Genomic DNA, 21,651 nt, shown 5'->3' on the forward strand with positions numbered 1-21,651 from the left:
TTGCTTAGAAAGTCTCGTATTTGGAGGTATTTGTAAAACTCCCTCCAATCTAATTCATACCGTTCCTTGAGATTTTCAAAAGAGACTATATCAGTTAGAGAGTAAAAATCGCCGAGCTTGGATAGACCCTTATCTTGCCACTTTTTAACTATTGAGTCTTTAAAAGTTTCTGGCAGGTTGGGATTGTTACAAATCAGTGTATAATAATTTAGGCGGCCCAATCCTAGCATTTTACGAACTGATGTCATAATTCTATTTCCTCCGATCAGCATTTTAAAGCGGACCTTCTTATAGTGGCTGTCATTCAAGATTCTCCAAACCCATCCCCATGCGTCTTTACCCATTATAAGTTTTTTAGGTGTAGGTATTTCTTCTGAAGGATTGTCTATTGGCTTATCAGAAATAAGAGTTAGTTTAAACAATAGAGTGGTTGCCCAGTAATAAAATCTTACATTCGGTAGAGCCAACCCACCCCTTTCTCTTGGCAAAGATAGATATTTATATGCTCTTCTGGGCTTTTCATATGCCCAGATAAAGCGAGAAAATAAATCTTCAATTCTCTTCAAACAGTTGGTGGTAGATTCTAACGGAATTGCCCTTAAGAGATACAAAAACTTAGGGAAAAAAAGCATTTAAAATATATTACATCTACCAATTATTGATAAATGTAAATTATGTAATCTTTCTAACTCAATTTTAGTTTTAGCTATCAGGGGATCAATATTACCATCCACAATGTTTTCTACATTAGCCATAATATTTACTCCAAGATACATAGCCTTTTCAACCTGTCTAGTATCATTGCCCATACTGATGTTATTACAAATAATTAGAGTTTTAGTACTGTTAAGGGAATACCCCGATAATTGCCCAAATCTCGCCGCCCCTGCTTCGACCTCGAGTATAGCTGTTTCAGGATTAGGAGTTACTAAAGCAATATCGTCGGCATACACCAACACTTTAGTTTCCAACCATGGAAAACAAAGGGCTGATATTTATTTTAGCCTCCAGTTGTCGTAAGAAAGGATCTATATAAAGTGCGAACAGAAGCGGCGAGCTTGGGCATCCCTGCCGGGTACCTCTGGTTATATTGATGAAATCTGTGAGTACTCCATTTAGATACAGTCTTGCAGTGGGTTGGAAATAAAGCATCTTAAATGCCTGTATGAATCCCTTGCCTATTCCGACCCTTGACAGGGTCGCCCATAGGAAAAGCCAGGAGACCCTGTCAAAGGCCTTTTCGGCATCCAACAGTATACATGCTGTTGGAGCCCTAGAAATTTGGCGGCATAAAAAAGTGAGATAACTCTTCTGATATGATCAGTAGTACCGCGTCCTGGAATGAATCCATGTTGTCTAGGTGAGACTACTTTATGAATTACCACAGCTAAACGAGCAGCTAAAATTTTAGAATAAATCTTACTATCGGCGTTTATCAGGGTTATGGGGCGATAGGAGCCAGGTTCTAGCGCTGATTTATGTTTTTTCAGAAAAACTAATATTTTTGCTTGAGCCCAAGATTGAGGTGGTCTCCCTTCCTTAAATACATGCATAAATAGTTGTTGCATACCATCTTTCAACTCGGTCGAAAATTTCTTGTAAAATTCTAGGAGTATACTGTCTAAGCCGGTAGCTTTGCCACTTGGGAGACTATTAATACATAGTAGAATATCCACCCACTGAGGGGGTTCCTCAAGTTGTTGCTGATCTTCTTGATTCAATTGTTCAGTTGGAATCTGATTAAGATATGTTGTGATATCCTCCAAGTGACCAGAAGTGGCCTCATAGTATAGATCTTGGTAATATAAGTAAAACACCTTCCAGATTCCCTCAGGATCTGTAATTTGACCTTGTATAGGATCATTGATTGCTGCAATTGTATTCCGTGTAGCTTTTTGTCTTGCCCTAGTGGCCAGGTGATGTCCGACCTGCTCACTACACTCATATGCTTCCTCCCTCCAGGCAGCCAATCTATCTGTGGCCCTTTTGGCTATTATCTCCATAATAGACAACTTGGCTACCATTACTTTGCAAGTGCGTCTGCAGAGTCACCCCCATCCTGGAGTACTGCGTTCAAGTCTTCTTCTGCAGCCGCCAAGCGACTCTGCATATCATTTAGCAGTCGACGTTTCTCTTTGTTCAGGGATAGCGAAAAACTAAGTGTCTCTCCCCGTATCGCTGCTTTCAGTGTATCCCACACCACCTCAATCCCTGTACTCCCTAAATTCTCTTTAAGAAATTGGGGATCCACAGCCTCATATGTTCGCAATATTCATTATTTAAAAGTAAGGATCGTTCGAAGCTCCAATTGATCATACCTCTATTTTTAAACACTGCCCCTTTAAGTTCAACTACTAGAGTATTGTGATCTGCCACTATGCGAGGGGCCTTCTCTATTGAGCAGGTGTGAAGGATAATATGGGATGCAAATATAAAATCTTATCTCGCAAGCTTATTGTGTGGAAAGGAATAAAATGTGTGTCCAGGATCTAAGGGGTGTTGCGAATGCCACATTCCTCACACTCCTATGTGTAGATTGCCTGTCAGGAATTAGCACAGAGTCAAAGTAATGGCCCAACTGTGACTCACAAGACTAAAACTCATCAGGAACATAACAAGGGCTAGGGGTAGAAAATCCTGCTCAAAACTGATCAACCTGTGACTTAAGATGAGTAGATGAAATCTTGCCTTCTAAAAGGTTGCACACTCTTTTCTCATGTTGCCAACTTTTATTTATCTTCCACTTCTTAACTCCTCCTTGAGGTTTAAATGTACAGCCATATACACTACCCCTACCTTTAGGAGGTTTCACAGCTCCTGCTCATGTCACCAACTTTGATTAATGCTCTACTCCTATTTTGTCCACATGGGAGCATCCGACTTATTGCAGTATTCCTATTTTGGGGAGGATACCACCCAGATTACTGGCCTTCTGTGATCATCATCTATCTTGTGTAAACGCACACAGTGCTCTTCTATCCATCTGACTGGGTTGGTGCTTTCTAAATGCCTGTTTTTATCCCAGCATAACACTAGCTGACATATTGTGGTTCTCTGTAGGCAGAATATCTAGATAGCTAATTCCTGCACCAAACCGAAAACAGTAAACAGAACATCTCCCACATATTTGTCAAAGTGCACATACACCATAAAGTTCCTAGTTGCAGGGCTCACAAGGCCCTTCACCATTAAGGTGACAATAGAAAACGTGTTGCCAATGATATCTCTGCAGTGGCAATGGTCAGCAGGATTTATAAAGGTGAAGGAGTGAATGAATGAAAGTGAATTTAAAGAGCGGAAAAAAATGCCCAAAGATGGCAAGGCACTAAAGAAGGGTTTGTTCAGTACAAACCAACAGTGAGACAAAAAAAACATCAAGGACTCATTGCAGAATCAGTAAAGAGTGTAGAACCAGGTTTTCAAGGTATTTTTGAAAGGGACAAGAGTCTGAAGACAGGTGACAGATAGTGGAAGAGAATTCTATAGCTCAGCTGCAGGAACTGAAAAAGCTCTGCCACCCCACCTTGACTTTCAATATTTAGGAACAACCACATGATTAAGGTGCTGTTGGACTTGGCCCTTTTTGCAGGGTCATCCCTGAACTTTTTGCCTTCCTCCTGTATTTTTTTCTGACCTGTTGTTGGCTGTTTTATGACTCTGGGCGCTTTACCACTGCTGATCAGCTGATATGCTCTCCATGTTAAATTGATGTATTGATTAGTGACTCCATGATTGACCTATTTGATTTACTTGTCAGACCTTAGTATAGTGCACCATGTGTGCCCAGGGCCTGTAAATCAAATGCTGGTGGTGGGCTTGCAGCACTGGTTGTGCCACCCACAGAAGCAGCTTGTAAAGTGTGTCTCAGGCCTGCCATTGCAGAGCCTGTGTGCAGTCTAGTACTGCCATGATGACTGGGTAAGTGCACCCACTTACCAGTCCCTAAACCTTCCCTTTTCTTCATATCAGACACCCCTAAGGGAGGCCCAAGGGCAGGGTGCATTGTAGGTAAAAGGTAGGACATGCCCTGGTGGGTGTGGCATATCCTAATAGTGAATTACAGCCATTTTCGTTTTTCACTATTGCAAGGCTACCAGTCCCCATAGGCCAGAATGGGCAGTTTGATTATAACACCTTACAATCCTAACTGACCCAGGGAACATGGTAGACATTCGAGTTTAGTATGTCTGAACTCAGAATGATAAAATACATCTTTAAGTGAAGTTGGTTTTAAAATTCTGTGTTTGAAAATACCACTTTTAGAAAGTAGGTATTTTCTTACCTAACCATCCAGCCTGCCTCTGCTAGCTTGTGTATTGTGTGTCTGGTTTGTGAGTGACAGGGGCTGGGGTGGCTCCAGGAGACAGGGTGAGTCAGCACAAGGCTGAATAGACCTATCTGCATGAGGAGTGGTGGGAGGAGTAGCACCTGGTCCTGAATAGGGCTGTGCCTGCCTTCCACAATGCTGGCTCCACCTCCTGTGGTGCGTCTGATGACCCTGGCCCACACTGTCAAAGGAAAGAAGGAGTCCTGTAAACAAAGTGCTCCAGGACTGCACATAACTGGTTTGGACTAGGTACAGCCACTCTCTGCCTTCAGAGACAAAGGATTTTGATGTATAAAAGGGGGCACCCAGACCCCAGAATTTTAGATCACTTCTGGGAATCAAGACAAAACTTTACCAAGGAGAAGAACCAAGGAAGCTGAAGGAGGAGACTGCCCCTGTGCTGTGCTGTTGGGGTTGGCCTGCAGTGGTTACTTTATTGCCAAGGAAAGGAGAAAAGGATCTTTGTGTGTACTTTTGCAATCTTGAAGAAGAATCACCAAGGGCTTGAACTGAGCTTGACTCCTGTCTGAAGTCTCAGGGATACAAGATTTCACCACCAGCTCCCCTGAATTCCCTTGCTGTGGAATCCTGCCTGCAGAGAGGTACCTACTGTTGTTTGGGCCCTCTGAGAAGACTGTGAGTCGCTAGGAGCTAGAAGCGTGATGCAACGAGGACAAGCGTGTCGCCGCTGCTGCAGTTGCCGTCGCATCGCCGAAGAAGCGTGCCGCTGCTTCAGCTGTTCGCCGTCGCATCATCGATGAAGTGCGTTGCATCACCGGAGAAGCGTGTCGCTGCCACAGAAGTTGCCAGCGCATCACCGGAGAAGCGTGTCGCAGGGCCTGTCACAGATCAGAAGTTACCGAGTTCGCCGCACGGCCGTCGGGCTTGCACGCATCGCATCCAACATTATCGCATCAAGACGCCATTTTCTAGCATCACACCGGATCGTCGCATCACATCGAGGCGCCATCTTGTTGCATTGCACCGGATCACAGTAAGAAACCGACGCATCACCTCCTCTCCGGTAAGGAACAGACGCATCACCTCCCCTGCACTGCAGTAAGGAACCAACGCATCACATCGCCCAAAGCAAGGAACGGACGCATCGCCTTCCCTGCGACCCTTTTGTTTGTATTGCGTGATGCATCCAAGGTACTTTGAGAGTAAAGTGTTGCATTTACCATCTACATTGAACTAAGCTATTTTCTATCATTTTAGAGACTATTTTTGATTACAGTATTGAAGTACTGGGTATTTTAGTCCCAGCGGTGCAGGGGCACACACCCTATGACTTCTGGGTTTCACCCTGTTCCGGACCTACAGAAACACAGAGTCTTCTGGGTGAAGTCAAAGAATCGTTTATTGGCTGCAGACCAATGACAGGTATCCTAGAAGTACAACAGCGTGTATGTTCTCAGGAGACTGCTGAAAATCATAGCAACGGACTTCTCCTTAAGTACAAAATATCATGCTCCAGGCATACATTCCTTGGTTTACGATATGGTCATATAAAGGCATACATTACAAACGAAAAAGCAGAGTCATGATGACCATCCCACATTCCAGTTCGGCCAGCCCACAATGATTTACACAGGAAGGTTCAGATCCCATGTTTGAAGTAAATAGACCCCCCAATAAACATGAGCATCTCCTGTTTTGGGAAACAAGTCATAAAGCAGGAACAAGCAGGTGTGAAAGAGATTAGCCGGAGGATTGTGTAGAATGAAAGGGTTTTATGACGGGTCAAGCCCTGATACGAATCACAGGTGGAAGGAGGAAGGGGAGCTCGTGAGACCGGTTTGACCCGGGGCAGCAGAGCCAGCTGCCCAGGTCACAGAGAAGTCAGAGGGAAAGCCCGTGCACTGTGAGGCCCGTATTAACTCCATCATAGCCTATGTGAGGGCAATGACAAGATGGCCACTGCTTCAAAAATGGAACCCGCGTAGCTGAGCAGAATACGTGTACACAGTGCATTCGTAGCTAGAACGGCACATAAAGCACTCGTACGTGCCGCATTTACCATTTGCGGTTCGCTAATACCAAAAGAGACAGAGGTAGGGCCCTGTCCCCTACGCGGTTCCGAATACCAAAGTACGACAGACCCTCCTTTTGCCCTTACATAGGCAATCACTATACTCATCTTAATCCGAGTCTAGGTCAATGTTCACGAAGTCATGGAGATGTTGCTGTAGCATCATCCTATTACTTAGCTCGTCCCTCGATACAGGTTTCCTTACACATAAGGTAGCACAGAGGCCACATATCGCAGGAGCACACTGTATGCATAGACAGAACAGGAAAAGAATGGCTAAGATCATTCCAACGACCATCAGAACTTTCCAACCCCAGGCAGATATCAATTCCCAGAACCATCCCATCAGTGACCAATCTCCCTTATCCACGTGTATGGCTTCAGATATTTTATGGAGTTTGGAGATGGCTTGATACACTGTTGGAGCATTATCTGGTATGAAAATGCAGCAACTGGATTGGATGACCTTGCATACCCCACCGCGGTCTGCAAGAATAACGTCTAGGACCATGCGGTTCTGCAAAGTCATAAGGCGATCCGCTTGGAGCTCAGCTGTCAAATTACTAAGGGCACCAGCCGTTACATTGACGGTGGATTCAACCACACGAGTCAGCTGTCTCAGGTTCCTACTATTGACCATAGGTCCCCAAAACGGCAGGAAACCCAGGAAAAAGTCTCCTGCTTCCTGACCGGCAGTGTCCTCCTTACTAATCACACCTCTCACAACTCTGGTCTTGTGATAGTCAGAGGCAGCAGTAAATGTCGGCGGTAGCAAGTTCGCAATATAACATGTGCCCGAGAAATCAGGGGGCAACCACGTATATGCTCGGTCATGACAGATGAAATATGTGCCCTTAGCAGCCAAAAACGCAGGGGAAAACTGTGACGGGAAAGTATACGTTTCAGTACAGTCACTTCTTCCCAGTTGAGCCCTAGGGTTCTGACCATTACCCTGTAAGCAGAACCGACCCATGTGGGGTACGACCCAGATTGGAGATGAGATTTTTCGCTGTCTTTCACCCAGACTGATACTATACCCCGTCGCGTTCCATCCTACATAAGGTCTCAGCTCTTCTTTGGGAATGGACGAGTATGCATTAATATCCCTACTCATATCGGCAACTCCTTTCATCAAAGCCTTATTATTGGTGATGGGTCTGATGGAACGCGGTGGGCGAGGGGAGTATGTATCTAGGGCGTAGAGAAACATGGTTTGGAATGCCCATGACGATCCATTGTAACTGTACGGTAGCACCAGGTAGGGAATACCCTTGTTAGTGGTATGGGGCATTAACCCACAGACCCAGCAATTGGTCGTATTCATTACCAGTTGGTGCTGGTGCAAGAGTTGGATAAACGAGTTATTTACGAACTCTGATCGTCGGGTCTGTTCGTGCTCAGGCAAAGGGTGAAAAGAGTGAGAGGAGGCAGTAGAAAGAGATATAGGCTGTTGAGTCGGTGCAATGGGTTTTGGAGCAGAGAAAAACACACATCCTACAATAAACATCATGATACTACACAGTGTAACAAAGCACAAAAAGATAAAACATTTACTTTTTACAATTCTACACATCCTTGTTTGAGAGTTCATTTCCTCAATCGGTCTCTCCATCCTACAAAACTCCATCCTCTACTCGGGCCGCTCGCGGTGGATGAGTTTCTTCTGCTAAGGAGTACGCCTGTCAGTCCAGGGAAACGCCCTAGACCAACCAGAACCGTTGACCTAGCGTCTTCGGCCTGTACCCCAAAGTCTTGGCACCGCGACCCTGCGGCAGAACCCGGATGGTGGTTCGAAAAACAAAAATCAAGAAAGTCCTTCAGATGGGAGAGCAAAAAATGTCAAAAGGGAAATAATGAGGAAATCTTTATTCGTCCATGGGCCTAGGTCTCAAGTTATAGCGGAGACGGCCAGGTGCTGTTTGGTCTTGAAACAAAAGTTCAGGCTCAGTGGTGTCCAGTCGATTTGATGGCGGCACAGCTTCCTGCAGAATATTGTCACTCTCTTGGACTGAAGCTGTGTCTTTTAGGCGTGCGTCACTGAATGGTACAAAGCGAGGTACAATGTCTGTCTCTGAGTCGGCGATACCCTCGTTGACCCACTGGTCATATGGCAGAGGCAAGGGAACTACCTTGCAGTGAGTACCATGAATCCAGTGCTTCTTCCCTTTCACTCGCACTGCTGATCTTGTCGAAAGAAGAACAAGATGGGGGCCGATCCAGCGAGGTTCGTCGTTGCCCTTACGCTGGAAATTCCGGACCAGGACCCACGAGCCAGGGTTGATGGGGTGTCCAGGAGGTTCAGAGGCTTGGGGAAGAGTATCATGTACCTGTTGGTGCAAAACACGCAGTTTAACAGTCAAATCATACAGGTAATCGAGCAGTACTGGATGCTCTATTTCACTGAACTTCGTAGGCCTTGGCACACCCCATACGTTGGCCGGGCGGCCAAAGACTACTTCATAAGGACTAAGTCCTACTCGTGAGTGTATCGTCATTCTGGTGGACAAGAGTGCTAGAGGCAGAGCGTCAGGCCATTTAAGACCAGTGCTCGCCTGGATTTTGGCTAACTTGAGCTTTAAGGCTCCATTGTAGCGTTCAACTAGTCCAGCTGATTGGGGGTGATTTGCAGCGTGGAATTTCTGCCTTATGCCTAAACCTTCACATACATTCTTCATCACTTTACCCACAAACTCACTACCATTATCACACCATACCATTCTCGGCATCCCAAACCTAGGGAAAAACTCCTTCACAAGGGCTTTGGCTGTGGATAGGGCAGTGTTATCTTTCAGAGGATAAGCCTCTACCCATTTGGAAAAAGCACAAACAACCACCAATACATATTTCAGGTTGTTGCATCTTTCCATGTGAATAAAGTCCAGCTGCAAAACTTCGAATGGACATGATGGGGGTGCAAAGTGACCGGCCGGAGTTGGGGTTCCCCTACCAGGGTTGTACTTCAAGCATACTATGCAATTCTTGACCACATTCTCTGCACACTTGGGAATCCCAACATTCTGCCATACTGGAGCCAACAACTTACAGATACCTTTCGTACTGATATGCGCCATTCCATGTGCCATAGTAACCACTGGAAGCACATATGCATCAGGCAACAACCATCGTCTATGTTCTGTCAGGTCAATCCAACAACCATTCTCATCCAACTTACCCATACTCTCTCTCCACTTGCTTAACTCTTCTTCTGTAGCTTCAGCCTGAAGCGACTTCACACTCTCTATTGTGTTCTCATACATTCCCACATCATTAACCCATCTTGCGGGGCCTGCAACATACATTCTAGTCTTCACATTCTGTGCTGTCTCTCTCGCGGTCTCATCAGCGAACGCATTCCCACGTCCAACATCATCTGTGACTTTCCTATGCGCACTGCATTTCATGATCGCAACTTGCAAAGGTAGGGTCAGCGACTCAAGGAGATCATTCACCAACTTGCCATTCTGAATTTTAGCTCCATGCGACGTCAGGAACCCACGCTCTTTCCACAAACGCCCAAAATTATGAGCCACGCCAAAGGCGTACTGGCTATCTGTGTATATGTTCACTCTCATTCCTTCAGACAACACACATGCTCTCGTGAGGGCGATCAATTCTGCTGCTTGGGCCGAATTATGTGGCACTCGTGCAGTTTCCACGACCGTGTGTAAAGTCGTGATAGCATATGCAGCAGTCGTGTCACCATTAGGGAGCTTGAAACATGACCCATCTACCCATAAAGTGCCATCACATTCAGTCAGGGGAGTATCTTTGAGATCTACTCTCCCTTTCGTCTCTTCTTCTGTCCTGAACAGACAGTCATGTTGCTCAATCTCATCTGAGTCTGCTGGAATCGGTAATAATGTGGCTGGATTCAGCGTATTGCATCTTTTTATGTGTATGTGATTCGCTAACAGTGTGAGTTCATACCCTGATAATCGCGCACTAGTCAAGTGTTGTGTCTTGGTTCTATTTAATAATGTGTCTACAGCGTGTGGAACCATGACAATCAATGTATTGTCCATTACCAGACCAGCAGATTGTCGGATAGACATCGCTGCAGCAGCTGTCGCTCTCAGACAGCTTGGCAATGCCCTCGCTACAGGGTCCAAGGTGGATGAAAAATACGCGCATGGGCGCGGTCTGTCGCCAAAAGGCTGTGTTAACACTGACAACGCACATCCATCTTTCTCGTGAACATACAATGTAAAAGGCTTGCTATAGTCAGGAGTGCCCAACACAGGAGCTGAACATAATGCATTGCGTAATTCCACAAAACTTTTCTGACACTCTTCAGACCATGGGATAGGATTCGGTGTGTCTTTGCATGTTAATGCTAATAAAGGTTTTGCCAACAAAGAAAAACTAGGGATCCAATGCCTACAGTATGAAGTGATGCCCAAGAAAGCACGCACTTCTCTCTGTGTCCTTGGCACACTCAACTGTGCAATGGCTTGAATTCTTTCTGGGGTCAGTCTCCTTCCCTCCTTCGATAAGAGATGACCTAAGTAGGTCACTTCTTGTCGACAATATTGCAGCTTAGAGAGAGACACTTTGTGATGGTAAGCGGATAAATGGCGCAACAGTGACAATGTGGCTCCTTTACAGATCTTTTCAGTATCCGCAGCGATCAGTAAATCGTCCACGTACTGGATCAGGATAGCGCCACTAGGTAAAACAAGTGCATCAAGCTGCGCTTTCAAAGCTTGACTGTATATGGATGGACTCTCGCAGTAGCCTTGGGGAGCGCGTTTGAAGCGGAAGCTTCGGCCTCCCAGACTAAAACCAAAAATGTCTCTGCTCTCTTCTGCAATTGGGATACTAAAGAAAGCATTCTTTAAATCGATCACTGAAAACCATGCAGCAGAGGCTGGAATCATCGTTAACAAGGCAGTTATATCAGGGACAACCGGAAACTGAGGCACAACAATCTTATTAACCTCTCTAAGATCAATCACAAATCTGTAAACAGGTGGCTGTGAAGGGTCCGTTCGTTTTAAGACAGGTAAAATCGGACTATTGCAAACGTTGCCTCTTGTCTCTTCAATCACACCCTTATTAATCAAGTCGCTGACAATGTCTAACAATGCTTTCTGGCCTTCATTAGAGATCTTGTACTGGGGAATACGTGGCAGTCTGACATGGGCCTTTAAAGTCACCACATATGGTGGTATTTCCAAGAGGCCCACATCATTGGGACCAGTAGCCCAAAGGGCATCCGGAAGGGATGACAATTCAGGTGGCATCGTGTTTTTAGACAAATACATTGGAGAAACCACTTGCTTGCCTAATGTAAGTTGTACTCCTGAAGGAGAACAATACAGTGTAGCATGCAATCTTTTCAACAAATCTAATCCCAGCAAATTCTCACCACAACCTGTTGTCAGGATCAGGGGCGCTTTCAGCTCGCAAGGTCCAACGGAAAGTGACATGGGACTGGAAATCGGGTTCCTAACCGGGGCGCCAGAAAAACCTACTGAAACATTTATATCGCCAGACAAAGGTGCGCCAGGGAGTTTGGAATGCATGATTGAACTCTTTGCAGCACCAGTGTCTAGCAGAAAAGGCTCCGTTACATTTGCTGTAGTCACCTCAACATACGGTCCACTCTGATCCACTGGCACTGAAACAACTCCCTCTCTCTGTCTATGGCTATCCTAGTAATCATTATTCTCTGCATCACCATCTTCTGCATAATAATCATTATTGTAATACTGAGCCGTATTACTAGTCGCATTAGCTTGCTGATCAAAACTATTAATGGCGCTTTGGGGCGGAAGAGGACGCGCGTTTTGGGGAACACTCCCACGCCCTCTGCCTCTAGGAGCTTGCTGACCACCTCTACCTCTTGCGCCATACGCATTACCGTTCCGTTGCATTAATTTAGGACAACTATATTTAAAATGACCTTCCTCTTTGCAGTATGAACATTGGTTGGGACCTACAGGGACACGTGGTTGATAATACCCATTCATTTGCTGATTAGTCTGAAACTGTTGGGGTTGGTGATAGACACCTTGGGGTTGTCTATAATTATTAAGGCCGCCACGTGGTGGATAGGCCTGCTGTAAAAGGACCTTTGTCTTTAGTTCCTTCGTTTTCTTCTCCGTTCTATCTTTCTCGTCTTTATCTCTGTTCTCATAATACTGTGCAGTAGCCAGTATTTGCGCTGAAGAAGAAACAGCCCAAGAACTCTCTGAATCTTTCAACTTTTTACACAGGGAGTAAATTCTGCACAAACTTATCCACAAACAACCGTTGGCCACCCTCAGTACTCATATCTTGCCCACTGTGGTCAATAAACGTTTCCTCAAACCTAGTAAAGAAGTCTGACACTGTCTCATCTTTCTTTTGTTTACATGCAGATAACTTGTCCCAATTTACGCGCATCGCAGGCATTATTGTCTTCATATACGTGATGATTCTACCAGGCAATTCAGCTACTAAAGGTTCTGGTTTCGCACCACCCGTCTGTCTAGCATCAGCAGCAACAATGTTAGCCCAGGTATCCCCTAGTTCTGCATTGTGATCTACATTACGAATTGATCCCCATAGAGGCTGTGGAACAACATTACCAAACAACATGTCTATGTCGGCCAGATTCATAATGCATGACCCTGCCGTCTGTGACAACTCTTTATAATAACCTGCTGGGTTTTTACGGGGATCAGGCAAGGACTGCTTAAGTGCTAACACCTCAGAGCGCTTCCATGGAACATGCACCCAAACACGTTGGAAATGCGCTGGCACAGCGGGGTTATTGCCGACAGCTGCAACTGCTTCTTTCCATACCGGGGGAACTTCTCTCATAGGGTATTGTCGCGCTTTTGCCTTTTTCCCCACAAGGACCTCTTGTTCAAACAATGACTGTTGGCAATCGTCATTCCTTAAGGACAATACAACCGCAACTGCTTTATCTACTTCGCGGTCCACAATTATACCAGTTCCAAAATCGAACCTCACTCTACACAATTCCTGCGGGTTCGGATTTCTACCACTATCCTCCAATTCTTCACAGAGAATTTCGCACATTTTCTCGAATACATATCTCTGTTTCGGGGCATCCCATTGATGGAAAGTGTTAACAACCGATTCCACATCATACAGTGAAGGAAAAACGATCCATCTACGCTCCATGTGATCTATTACCTTTTTCTCATCGGGGTTAGGCAATTGGCTGCGCAACTGCTTACGCTGTACACCAGGAGTTTCACCAGATGACCCAAAGAGAGGCGACATTAATGTAGTAACCACATTGGCTAAACGCTGTCGCGCTGAAGGAGAAGCTGAGGCGAGAACAGGGGGAAAAACAGAGGGAAGAAAAGAGGATGTAGAGACAGGTACTGGAGTGGTAGAAGGAAGAGCGTTAGGGGAGGCAGTTACTGAATTAAGCAAAGTCGCAGGAAGTGCGGGGGTAGTTGGAAGCACTACCGGAGGCGCTTGAGAGGACTGCGCTACAGGAATAGGAACTGGTTGCAAAGCAACTGGCGGTTGCGGCAAGGCTTGCAGTATATGCACTGGAGGTGGCATATTTACAAGCTGGGGAGGCGCCGTGGCAGTTTGAGCATACGGGGGTGGCGAACTCAACAAATGCGACATTAAGGGATCTTTCTCCTTTTCTTCTGACTCATCCTGCTTAGAATGTGGCAAAGCTGGGTAACATTTGTCAATCCCTAACTTACGCTGCCTGTGCAATTGCTCATTCATTTGCTCCTCTTCATTATCTTTAAATTGTACAGCTGCTTGCATTACTGACATACCTCTCTCTCTCTTATTCTTTTTCGCTAGCTTAATTTCCTTCTGTTTGGCTTCCTTTCGCCATAAGCGGAAAGAGTCAAACATCGCCGGCCGGGCTTTCTTCTTAAACAATTTAATTTCCAGGTTATCTAAAATATCGGTATCAAAACTACCATTTTGGGGCCATTTTAAAACACCGTCTTTCCTGGTGTAGTGGATCCACACTTCGTTATATGCAATGGGGCCTACGCCATGTTTCACATAGAGCTCATAAGTTGGAGTTCCAACCGGAGGAACCGGACATGATTCTTCCAGCTGGAAATCTTTTCCACAACCCAAACAGAATAATCTACCAAATAGTCCAGAACCAGGCATCTTCGCTCACTAGTCTAGATCCAAACGTCAAAGGATTATCGATTACGATATTCTCGTGAATACACGAGTCCTCTGGCTTTGGGGTTTGCAAACACCAAATCACCAATTACCAAATCAAATCAAACGATCCCGAGGGATACCCAAACAAATGGGAGACGCTCCACTTATACTTAACTGAATATTGCTGATCGATGACGTCACCAGAAGACTCTCTCGATTGTTTCGCTCTCTCAAACTCGTCAAGGGTCCAAAACAGGTCGATTAATCAGGGCAGCAGTCCTTCGTAGCCGTCGGGACGCGGAGAACCTCGCAGAAAAGACTTTCGGACCACGTCGACATGCAGGGGTCGATGAAGTGGCGGCCTTCCTCCGGAATTTCCACACGAAGCTCCTCACGAACCTCTGGCTTGGACTGGTACCGCTGAAATCGGCCCGAGTTGGGCGCCAAACTGACGTACTGGGTATTTTAGTCCCAGCGGTGCAGGGGCACACACCCTATGACTTCTGGGTTTCACCCTGTTCCGGACCTACAGAAACACAGAGTCTTCTGGGTGAAGTCAAAGAATCGTTTATTGGCTGCAGACCAATGACAGGTATCCTAGAAGTACAACAGCGTGTATGTTCTCAGGAGACTGCTGAAAATCATAGCAACGGACTTCTCCTTAAGTACAAAATATCATGCTCCAGGCATACATTCCTTGGTTCACGATATGGTCATATAAAGGCATACATTACAAACGAAAAAGCAGAGTCATGATGACCATCCCACATTCCAGTTCGGCCAGCCCACAATGATTTACACAGGAAGGTTCAGATCCCATGTTTGAAGTAAATAGACCCCCCAATAAACATGAGCATCTCCTGTTTTGGGAAACAAGTCATAAAGCAGGAACAAGCAGGTGTGAAAGAGATTAGCCGGAGGATTGTGTAGAATGAAAGGGTTTTATGACGGGTCAAGCCCTGATACGAATCACAGGTGGAAGGAGGAAGGGGAGCTCGTGAGACCGGTTTGACCCGGGGCAGCAGAGCCAGCTGCCCAGGTCACAGAGAAGTCAGAGGGAAAGCCCGTGCACTGTGAGGCCCGTATTAACTCCATCATAGCCTATGTGAGGGCAATGACAAGATGGCCACTGCTTCAAAAATGGAACCCGCGTAGCTGAGCAGAATACGTGTACACAGTGCATTCGTAGCTAGAACGGCACATAAAGCACTCGTACGTGCCGCATTTACCATTTGCGGTTCGCTAATACCAAAAGAGACAGAGGTAGGGCCCTGTCCCCTACGCGGTTCCGAATACCAAAGTACGACAGTATTGTGGATTTTTGTTGTTTGGTCTTGTGTTAAGTCTAGTAAAGATTACTTATTTTTCTAAACTGGTGTGGTGTCCATTTGTAGTGTTTTCACTGTATTGCTGTATGTGTTCACAAATGCTTTACACACTGCCTCTGAGATTTGCCTGTCTGCTCGTGCCAAGCTACCAAGGGGGTGAGCAGGGGTTATTTTAGGAGTGTACCCCCTTACCCTGACTAGAAGCATGGGTCCCTATTTGGTCAAAGGTACCTACCTCTGCCAACTAGAGACCCGCAGTTCTAACAAGTGTGCAGAGTAAAGGTGTCACAAGGAGATATACCAATTAAATATTTTTCTCATTCTTCTCGGTCCGGTGTTATATAGCGTTTTATGGAGAATACATGAAGTTTTACACATAATGCGCATGTTGATAGGTAGCCAATGAAGCTTTGAAATTCCCCCGCAGAGACGGATTTATATTTAGGGATGTAGAGAATCAGTCTCACTGACGCATTCTTTACCAGCTGTACCTTGGCGATGGCAGATTACTGATCTTCAAGTATAGTCCATTACAATAATCTAACCTAGATGAAATCAGGGCCGCAGTTACTTGTTTACGTGCTGAGATAGCAGTATGGAGAGATGGTGTTGAAGGTCAAAGACAAATCCAAAATGTCCAGTACTGCGGCCTACCCTGCATCTATCATGGTTCAAATGTTGTCAACTGCAGATTTTAATGCAGTTTCTATCCCACAATTACTTCTGAACCCAAACTGCGAGGCATCCTGCAGTTTGTATTGCTTAAGGTATGCCATCAACTGTGATTTCAGGTGCTATTCTAACATTTTGGCTGGGGTAGTAGAAGTGAAATGAACGGTAATGTTTAAAGTCCAGAGGGTCTAAATTGGGTTTTTAAGAAGAGGTTTTACCGCCCCCGTTTTCCAGAGTCGACGGAAGCACCCTGCGCTGATTGCAGTATTAATGTGGCCTGGAATCAGGGAGGCTAGCTTTCTGCAAATTAGTAAATGTGGTTTGGTTTTTTCAAAGTGATCTTTGAGTAATAGTGCACCAGGATGTACACCTAGAGCTGTTTGCTGTTATTCTACACAGCATAGTGCTTATCAGTCCCCCCATTTGTTATTCCATTGTTGTTTATAGGTCTACCCTGCAAAGTATATTACCTGGGTGTTTACAGTGCCTCCGTGGGACGAGCTTCTGTTACTTCTGAGTAGACCTGCACAAAACATAACCTAGGGGCATATCAACACCAACCGGCAATAATTATCGCTAAGCGCACTTAGCGCTAGGATAATTATCGCTGGCTAGCGTTGATTTTTATCGCTGAGATAGCGTGCTATTAGCAACGCTTATCTCAATAGCGATAAAAATCCGCACGCTCAGTGGCTAACATGAGATTATCGCTGGAAACCCAGCGATAATCTCACGTTAGCTTGTTGATAGGGACAGACAAACTTAGCAATGATATCCTCCTTCCATAGGATATCATGGCTAAGTCAGAAAAATACCAGACGTAGAAAAGCAGCGTTAACCACGGTTAGCGCTGCTTTTTTTGTCTCTAACAGGGTTAGCGATATTCTTGATAATAGGAGAAATGTCGCTTAGCGACATTTCTCCTATTATTTTACTCTGGAACGTCCCCTTTGCATCTCATTAGAGATGCAAGGGGAAGCGTTGAGTGAATGGGTGCTAACATGCAAATTTGCATGTTAGCACCCTGTTGTTGATAGGGTGCTAGTTTTATCTCTGCTTTTTTGGCTTTTAAAGCCAAAAAAGCAGAGATAAAGCCCTTGTTGATATGCCCCCTAGTTGTTTAGCAGTACCTGTTGGCATTGGCTCTCTGAGTGTAGCTCTAGGTGTTCTCCATATAATTTACTCTCTCGTGGACCCCACCTATCCACATCTAGATTTCAGTATACCGATCTCTTCTAAAATGTTATGTATGTGCCACAGCATACATTCTTACAATCTCTGCTAAACCTCATGCTTAGACACAGAAACATTAACTGCACCATGTTTGAAGCACTTCGTTGAAACTCAAGCATCTCACAAACACCTCCCACATACGTCAAACTACACACAACGCCCTACAAATCATGCAATCTGAAAGAGCACTATGTGGTCTTGTTTAGAGAACGATGCATTATATAAATGCAATTAGTTGGCATACATGTCTTGTAGATTCTCGTTAGAGAATTGTGTATGTAGAGCACTTTGATGATGCAGTTGATGTGATGTCAAGGGCACGCTAGACCTGGAAAGATTTGGTAAAAAAAATCCCATGGGCTGGGAACTCTGGAGATGTTGAGCCGAAATAGATCCAGTGTCAAGGGTACTTTCTCATCCATGGAATTTAACAGCTATGGCCATCTACAATGTGTAAAATAGATATCCCTTCATTCACTAGGACTTGAGTAGAACGATAGTCCATGCCTTGGTTACATCCCGGTTGGACTATGCCAACAGCTTGTGCTTCGGGTTGCCTGCTTTTCTAATTCAGCGCCTTCAAACTTTTCAGATCTCTGCTGCTCGATTCATTCTCAAGATTCCTCATCGCTCTTCGTTGTCTGTTCACCTAAGACACACCTTCATTGGCTCCCGAAACAGTAAGTTGATCCACTTCAAGGCCCTCATCTTTGCCTTTAGGGCCTATACTCTCGAAGGTCCTTTCTAGCTTAGGGGCCAATTTAAGCCCTACTGCCAGGTGAGATCACTGAGATCTAATAACCTCAAACTGTTCCAACTCCCCCTCATTCACAAGGCCAGAAAAGGAGACAGATCATTTGTTTTCCTGGCTTCCAAGCTGTGGAACGCTCCCCCTCTGGTTCTGCGAAGCAGCCCTCTGAAGCTGTGTTCAGAAAGAGCCTTAAAAACCCTGCTTTTTGATTTCGGCCTAGAGGGCATCGAGCATCTCTATAAGGTTTTCCTTGGTCTTGACCTTTCTGCTAGTGCCGGGGCACCTCCTCGGAGGCAGCCGATCGCTCAACAAATGACTTGTATAATGGCTTGCATCGCATTCACTACTACAAGAAAGTGGCACCCATCACGCTCATCTCGAAAATAAGGGCTGCCCTCAGTATAATAGAATGCGCCACTCTAAGGAAGGAATTACAAGGTTAGCTAAATTAGAGAATCTTCTAATTTCTCTATGTGCTTATAACATCCCTGATAATTTCAAATATATTTCCAGGGCCCATAGAAAAGCAATAATTTGACTGTATGTTCAAATGCTCAGTGAATAGTGAATATGAAATTTAATACAGCAGATTCGACACAAAAAGAATAGTTACCTCGATTTTTGTTAATAGATCTTGTAGCTCACCAGATTCATTCATTGACAAAATTTTCTCTGCACCCTGTTGAAAAAATAAAAATGAAATCCAAACTGTTTTAAGTGGGTTTTGAAAATATACATTTATTTCACTTCTTTAAAATGTTTTTATATCAATGTGTGAGAAAATAAAGACCATTTTCAGTCACCGAAACAGTGGTGGCTCCTCTGCTAAGGTGGAAGAGCGTCACCCCACAGCTCTCCAAGCGTTTGAAAGAGGAAAACAAATGATAATAACGCACCGTTAATATCATTTTATTTTTCCTACTGCAGTGGCTCAGTTGGGGCAGAGCAATGATCTGTGTGGCAAATGTACACTCTCTAAGTGCACATGACTCTTTGGCCGGCCCTCTGTTCTCCACCCAGGATGCATTACAGCCTGCATGCAGAACATGCCCAGGCCCCCAGCCCCTGTCTTAGCGCCGAACCACGCCGCTCAGACCAATCACAACTCTGCATTGCAGCGTTGTGTTTGGCTGTGGGGAGCATGGGGGCTTCCTGCTTCTGGACTCGAGGAAGACGAAGAGGACCAGTAGAGGCGGCGGGTGGTGGCAGATGCCTTTCCAGGTAAGTGCTTTTTGTTTTTTTAAATCGTTTTTATTCCTCCGTTACCACCCTTCCACTCCCGTCAGGTAGCAGCCGCTACTGCACCGAAGTCAGCCTCATGCCATCAAATTCTACAGTCGGATTACCCAAGTATATACTGTGGTCATTACATTGAATGATGCATTAAATATTACAAAAAATAGAGGAGCTAAAAAATCAAATCTAATGCAGGATAATAACAAAATCTCTGAGTGGGTAAAGCATTCTTGGGATGTGCCCCATCATAAGAATGTTTGCTTTCATTGCCATATGTTTGACTACCTGAGGGTCACCCCTTAACTTTAAGATCTTTTGCTGCTTCATTGCCATATGTTTGAATATATCCGGCTGCACCCTCTTACTTGAAGGTCCTTTGCTCATTCTCAACTTGATCCCAAAACCTCCGCCGTCAGCCATCCACAATGGGAACCTTCTTGTTCTAACGAACGTGTAAATAACATTAGCCTGGTCACCATTGTTGCAACAGAAATACAACTCTAGTTCGTCTTCAATTTAAAAGCCCTCAGTTACAAAATCATGTCTACTACTGGGCTGACTTTCTCCAAGCTAATCACTGAGATTTTATGTATAATATGAACTGGCTCTGTATTATAGTTATCTTTTGATCCATGATCTACCTTTCATTGAGTAAGACAATTACTGGTCCTCACCAAAAAGTATTATAGACCAAGGGCCGCATTTATTGGTGTCATGTAACAGGAGAACTGCCAAAAGTTGGTGGCGCCACAGGGGATCTGCCACTTGCTGTTCCAGTGGGAAACCGCTTGCATTGAGCAAACAATGATGAAAATGTTGGTGGACAGAAATCATGTCGGGAGTGTTTGACCTGTGTGGGCCAGACATGCACCCCTTGGGGTCACAAACAGGAAAAGTGCAAAAACGTCTGCAACAAGTCTGGAGCATGCGACGAACCTCACACACCTCAGATAACCCCTAGAATATAAGGGACTAGGCTTTTTTACCAGGGTTCCTGATAACATACCCCTAGATAAACCCCATAACTGCTGACAGGTCTGCTACAAGGCCGTTAATTGGCTCATTCACTGCCACTCTTTTTTCCACTGCAGTGGCTCTTGCCTCTGCTGAGGTGATAGCCACTTCATTAAATAGAACCCACTAACCTGGTAGATAACTGTATTTTTTAAGCTGGGCAAGCAGATCCTGTCCCTTTGCCTCCCTAGACATTTGGCAGTTGGTCCACCAATCACTAAATTAGGCCCTCAGGAACTCAATAGGAGATGGGTAGTAATGTCACAGCTGCCAGAAAGTGGCAGCTCTGTTGTATGCCAATCTTTCACTCCCCCAATATTTCTGCACCTTGGTGGTTCCAAACAGGAAATGTGCAAGAATGTTCCTGAAGGTCACCAACATTGTTTTTATACGATCCGAAGACAGATGCCTGTCTTAAATGTCTGTCATCACTGAACAAAAAAGTAGCAACAGGTTAACCATGCCTTATCTCTTATTTGTCATTGAAACAGTTCACGTAAAAAATACCCATTCACTCTATGCATAAGTCTAAATTTGGCTCCGCCCATAGCCTGGTAGAGGCTGGACAAGTTGAGGTAGTGACTGCACTGCCCTTGCTGTTTGGTGGCCAGCCCAACATCTCAATTTCACAAACTTAGTGGGGAATAGCTGCTTGTGTGTGAACCACAGAGAATTTCTAACAGTCATTAGTACGCAACATTGTGTGTTTGGTAAATCTGTGTAAAAGGAGGTGTGTGGTATCTGGGTGTTCATTGAATTCATGTAAGGTAAATATGATCATCCTGGATAAGTGATGCAATGTTTAATGTAAGTGCATTCTGGTTAAGTGGGGGTTCAACCAGTACTCAGTTAGAGGACTCACTTAGAGACTGGGTTAAACTAGGGAATAGATCATAGTCTTTGGGGCTCATATATTGAATTTAATAAGTACAATACTGTTTAATGGTCT

The 21,651-nt window shown here is 45.0% G+C and overlaps 1 protein-coding gene across 1 annotated transcript in view; it reads right to left on the bottom strand.

Annotated features, from left to right (window-relative positions):
• GRXCR1 (glutaredoxin and cysteine rich domain containing 1) overlaps positions 1-21,651 on the bottom strand; it is a 450,395-nt gene that overhangs the window by 49,574 nt on the left and 379,170 nt on the right. The window contains exon 3 of the mRNA XM_085643314.1: positions 19,066-19,131. Coding sequence (XP_085499440.1) covers positions 19,066-19,131 — 66 coding nt within the window. The remainder of the gene's footprint in view (positions 1-19,065; positions 19,132-21,651) is intronic.

The sequence above is a fragment of the Triturus cristatus genome, chromosome 2_2, assembly GCF_964204655.1.
Source record: "Triturus cristatus chromosome 2_2, aTriCri1.1, whole genome shotgun sequence".
Classification (NCBI taxonomy): Eukaryota; Metazoa; Chordata; class Amphibia; order Caudata; family Salamandridae; genus Triturus; species Triturus cristatus.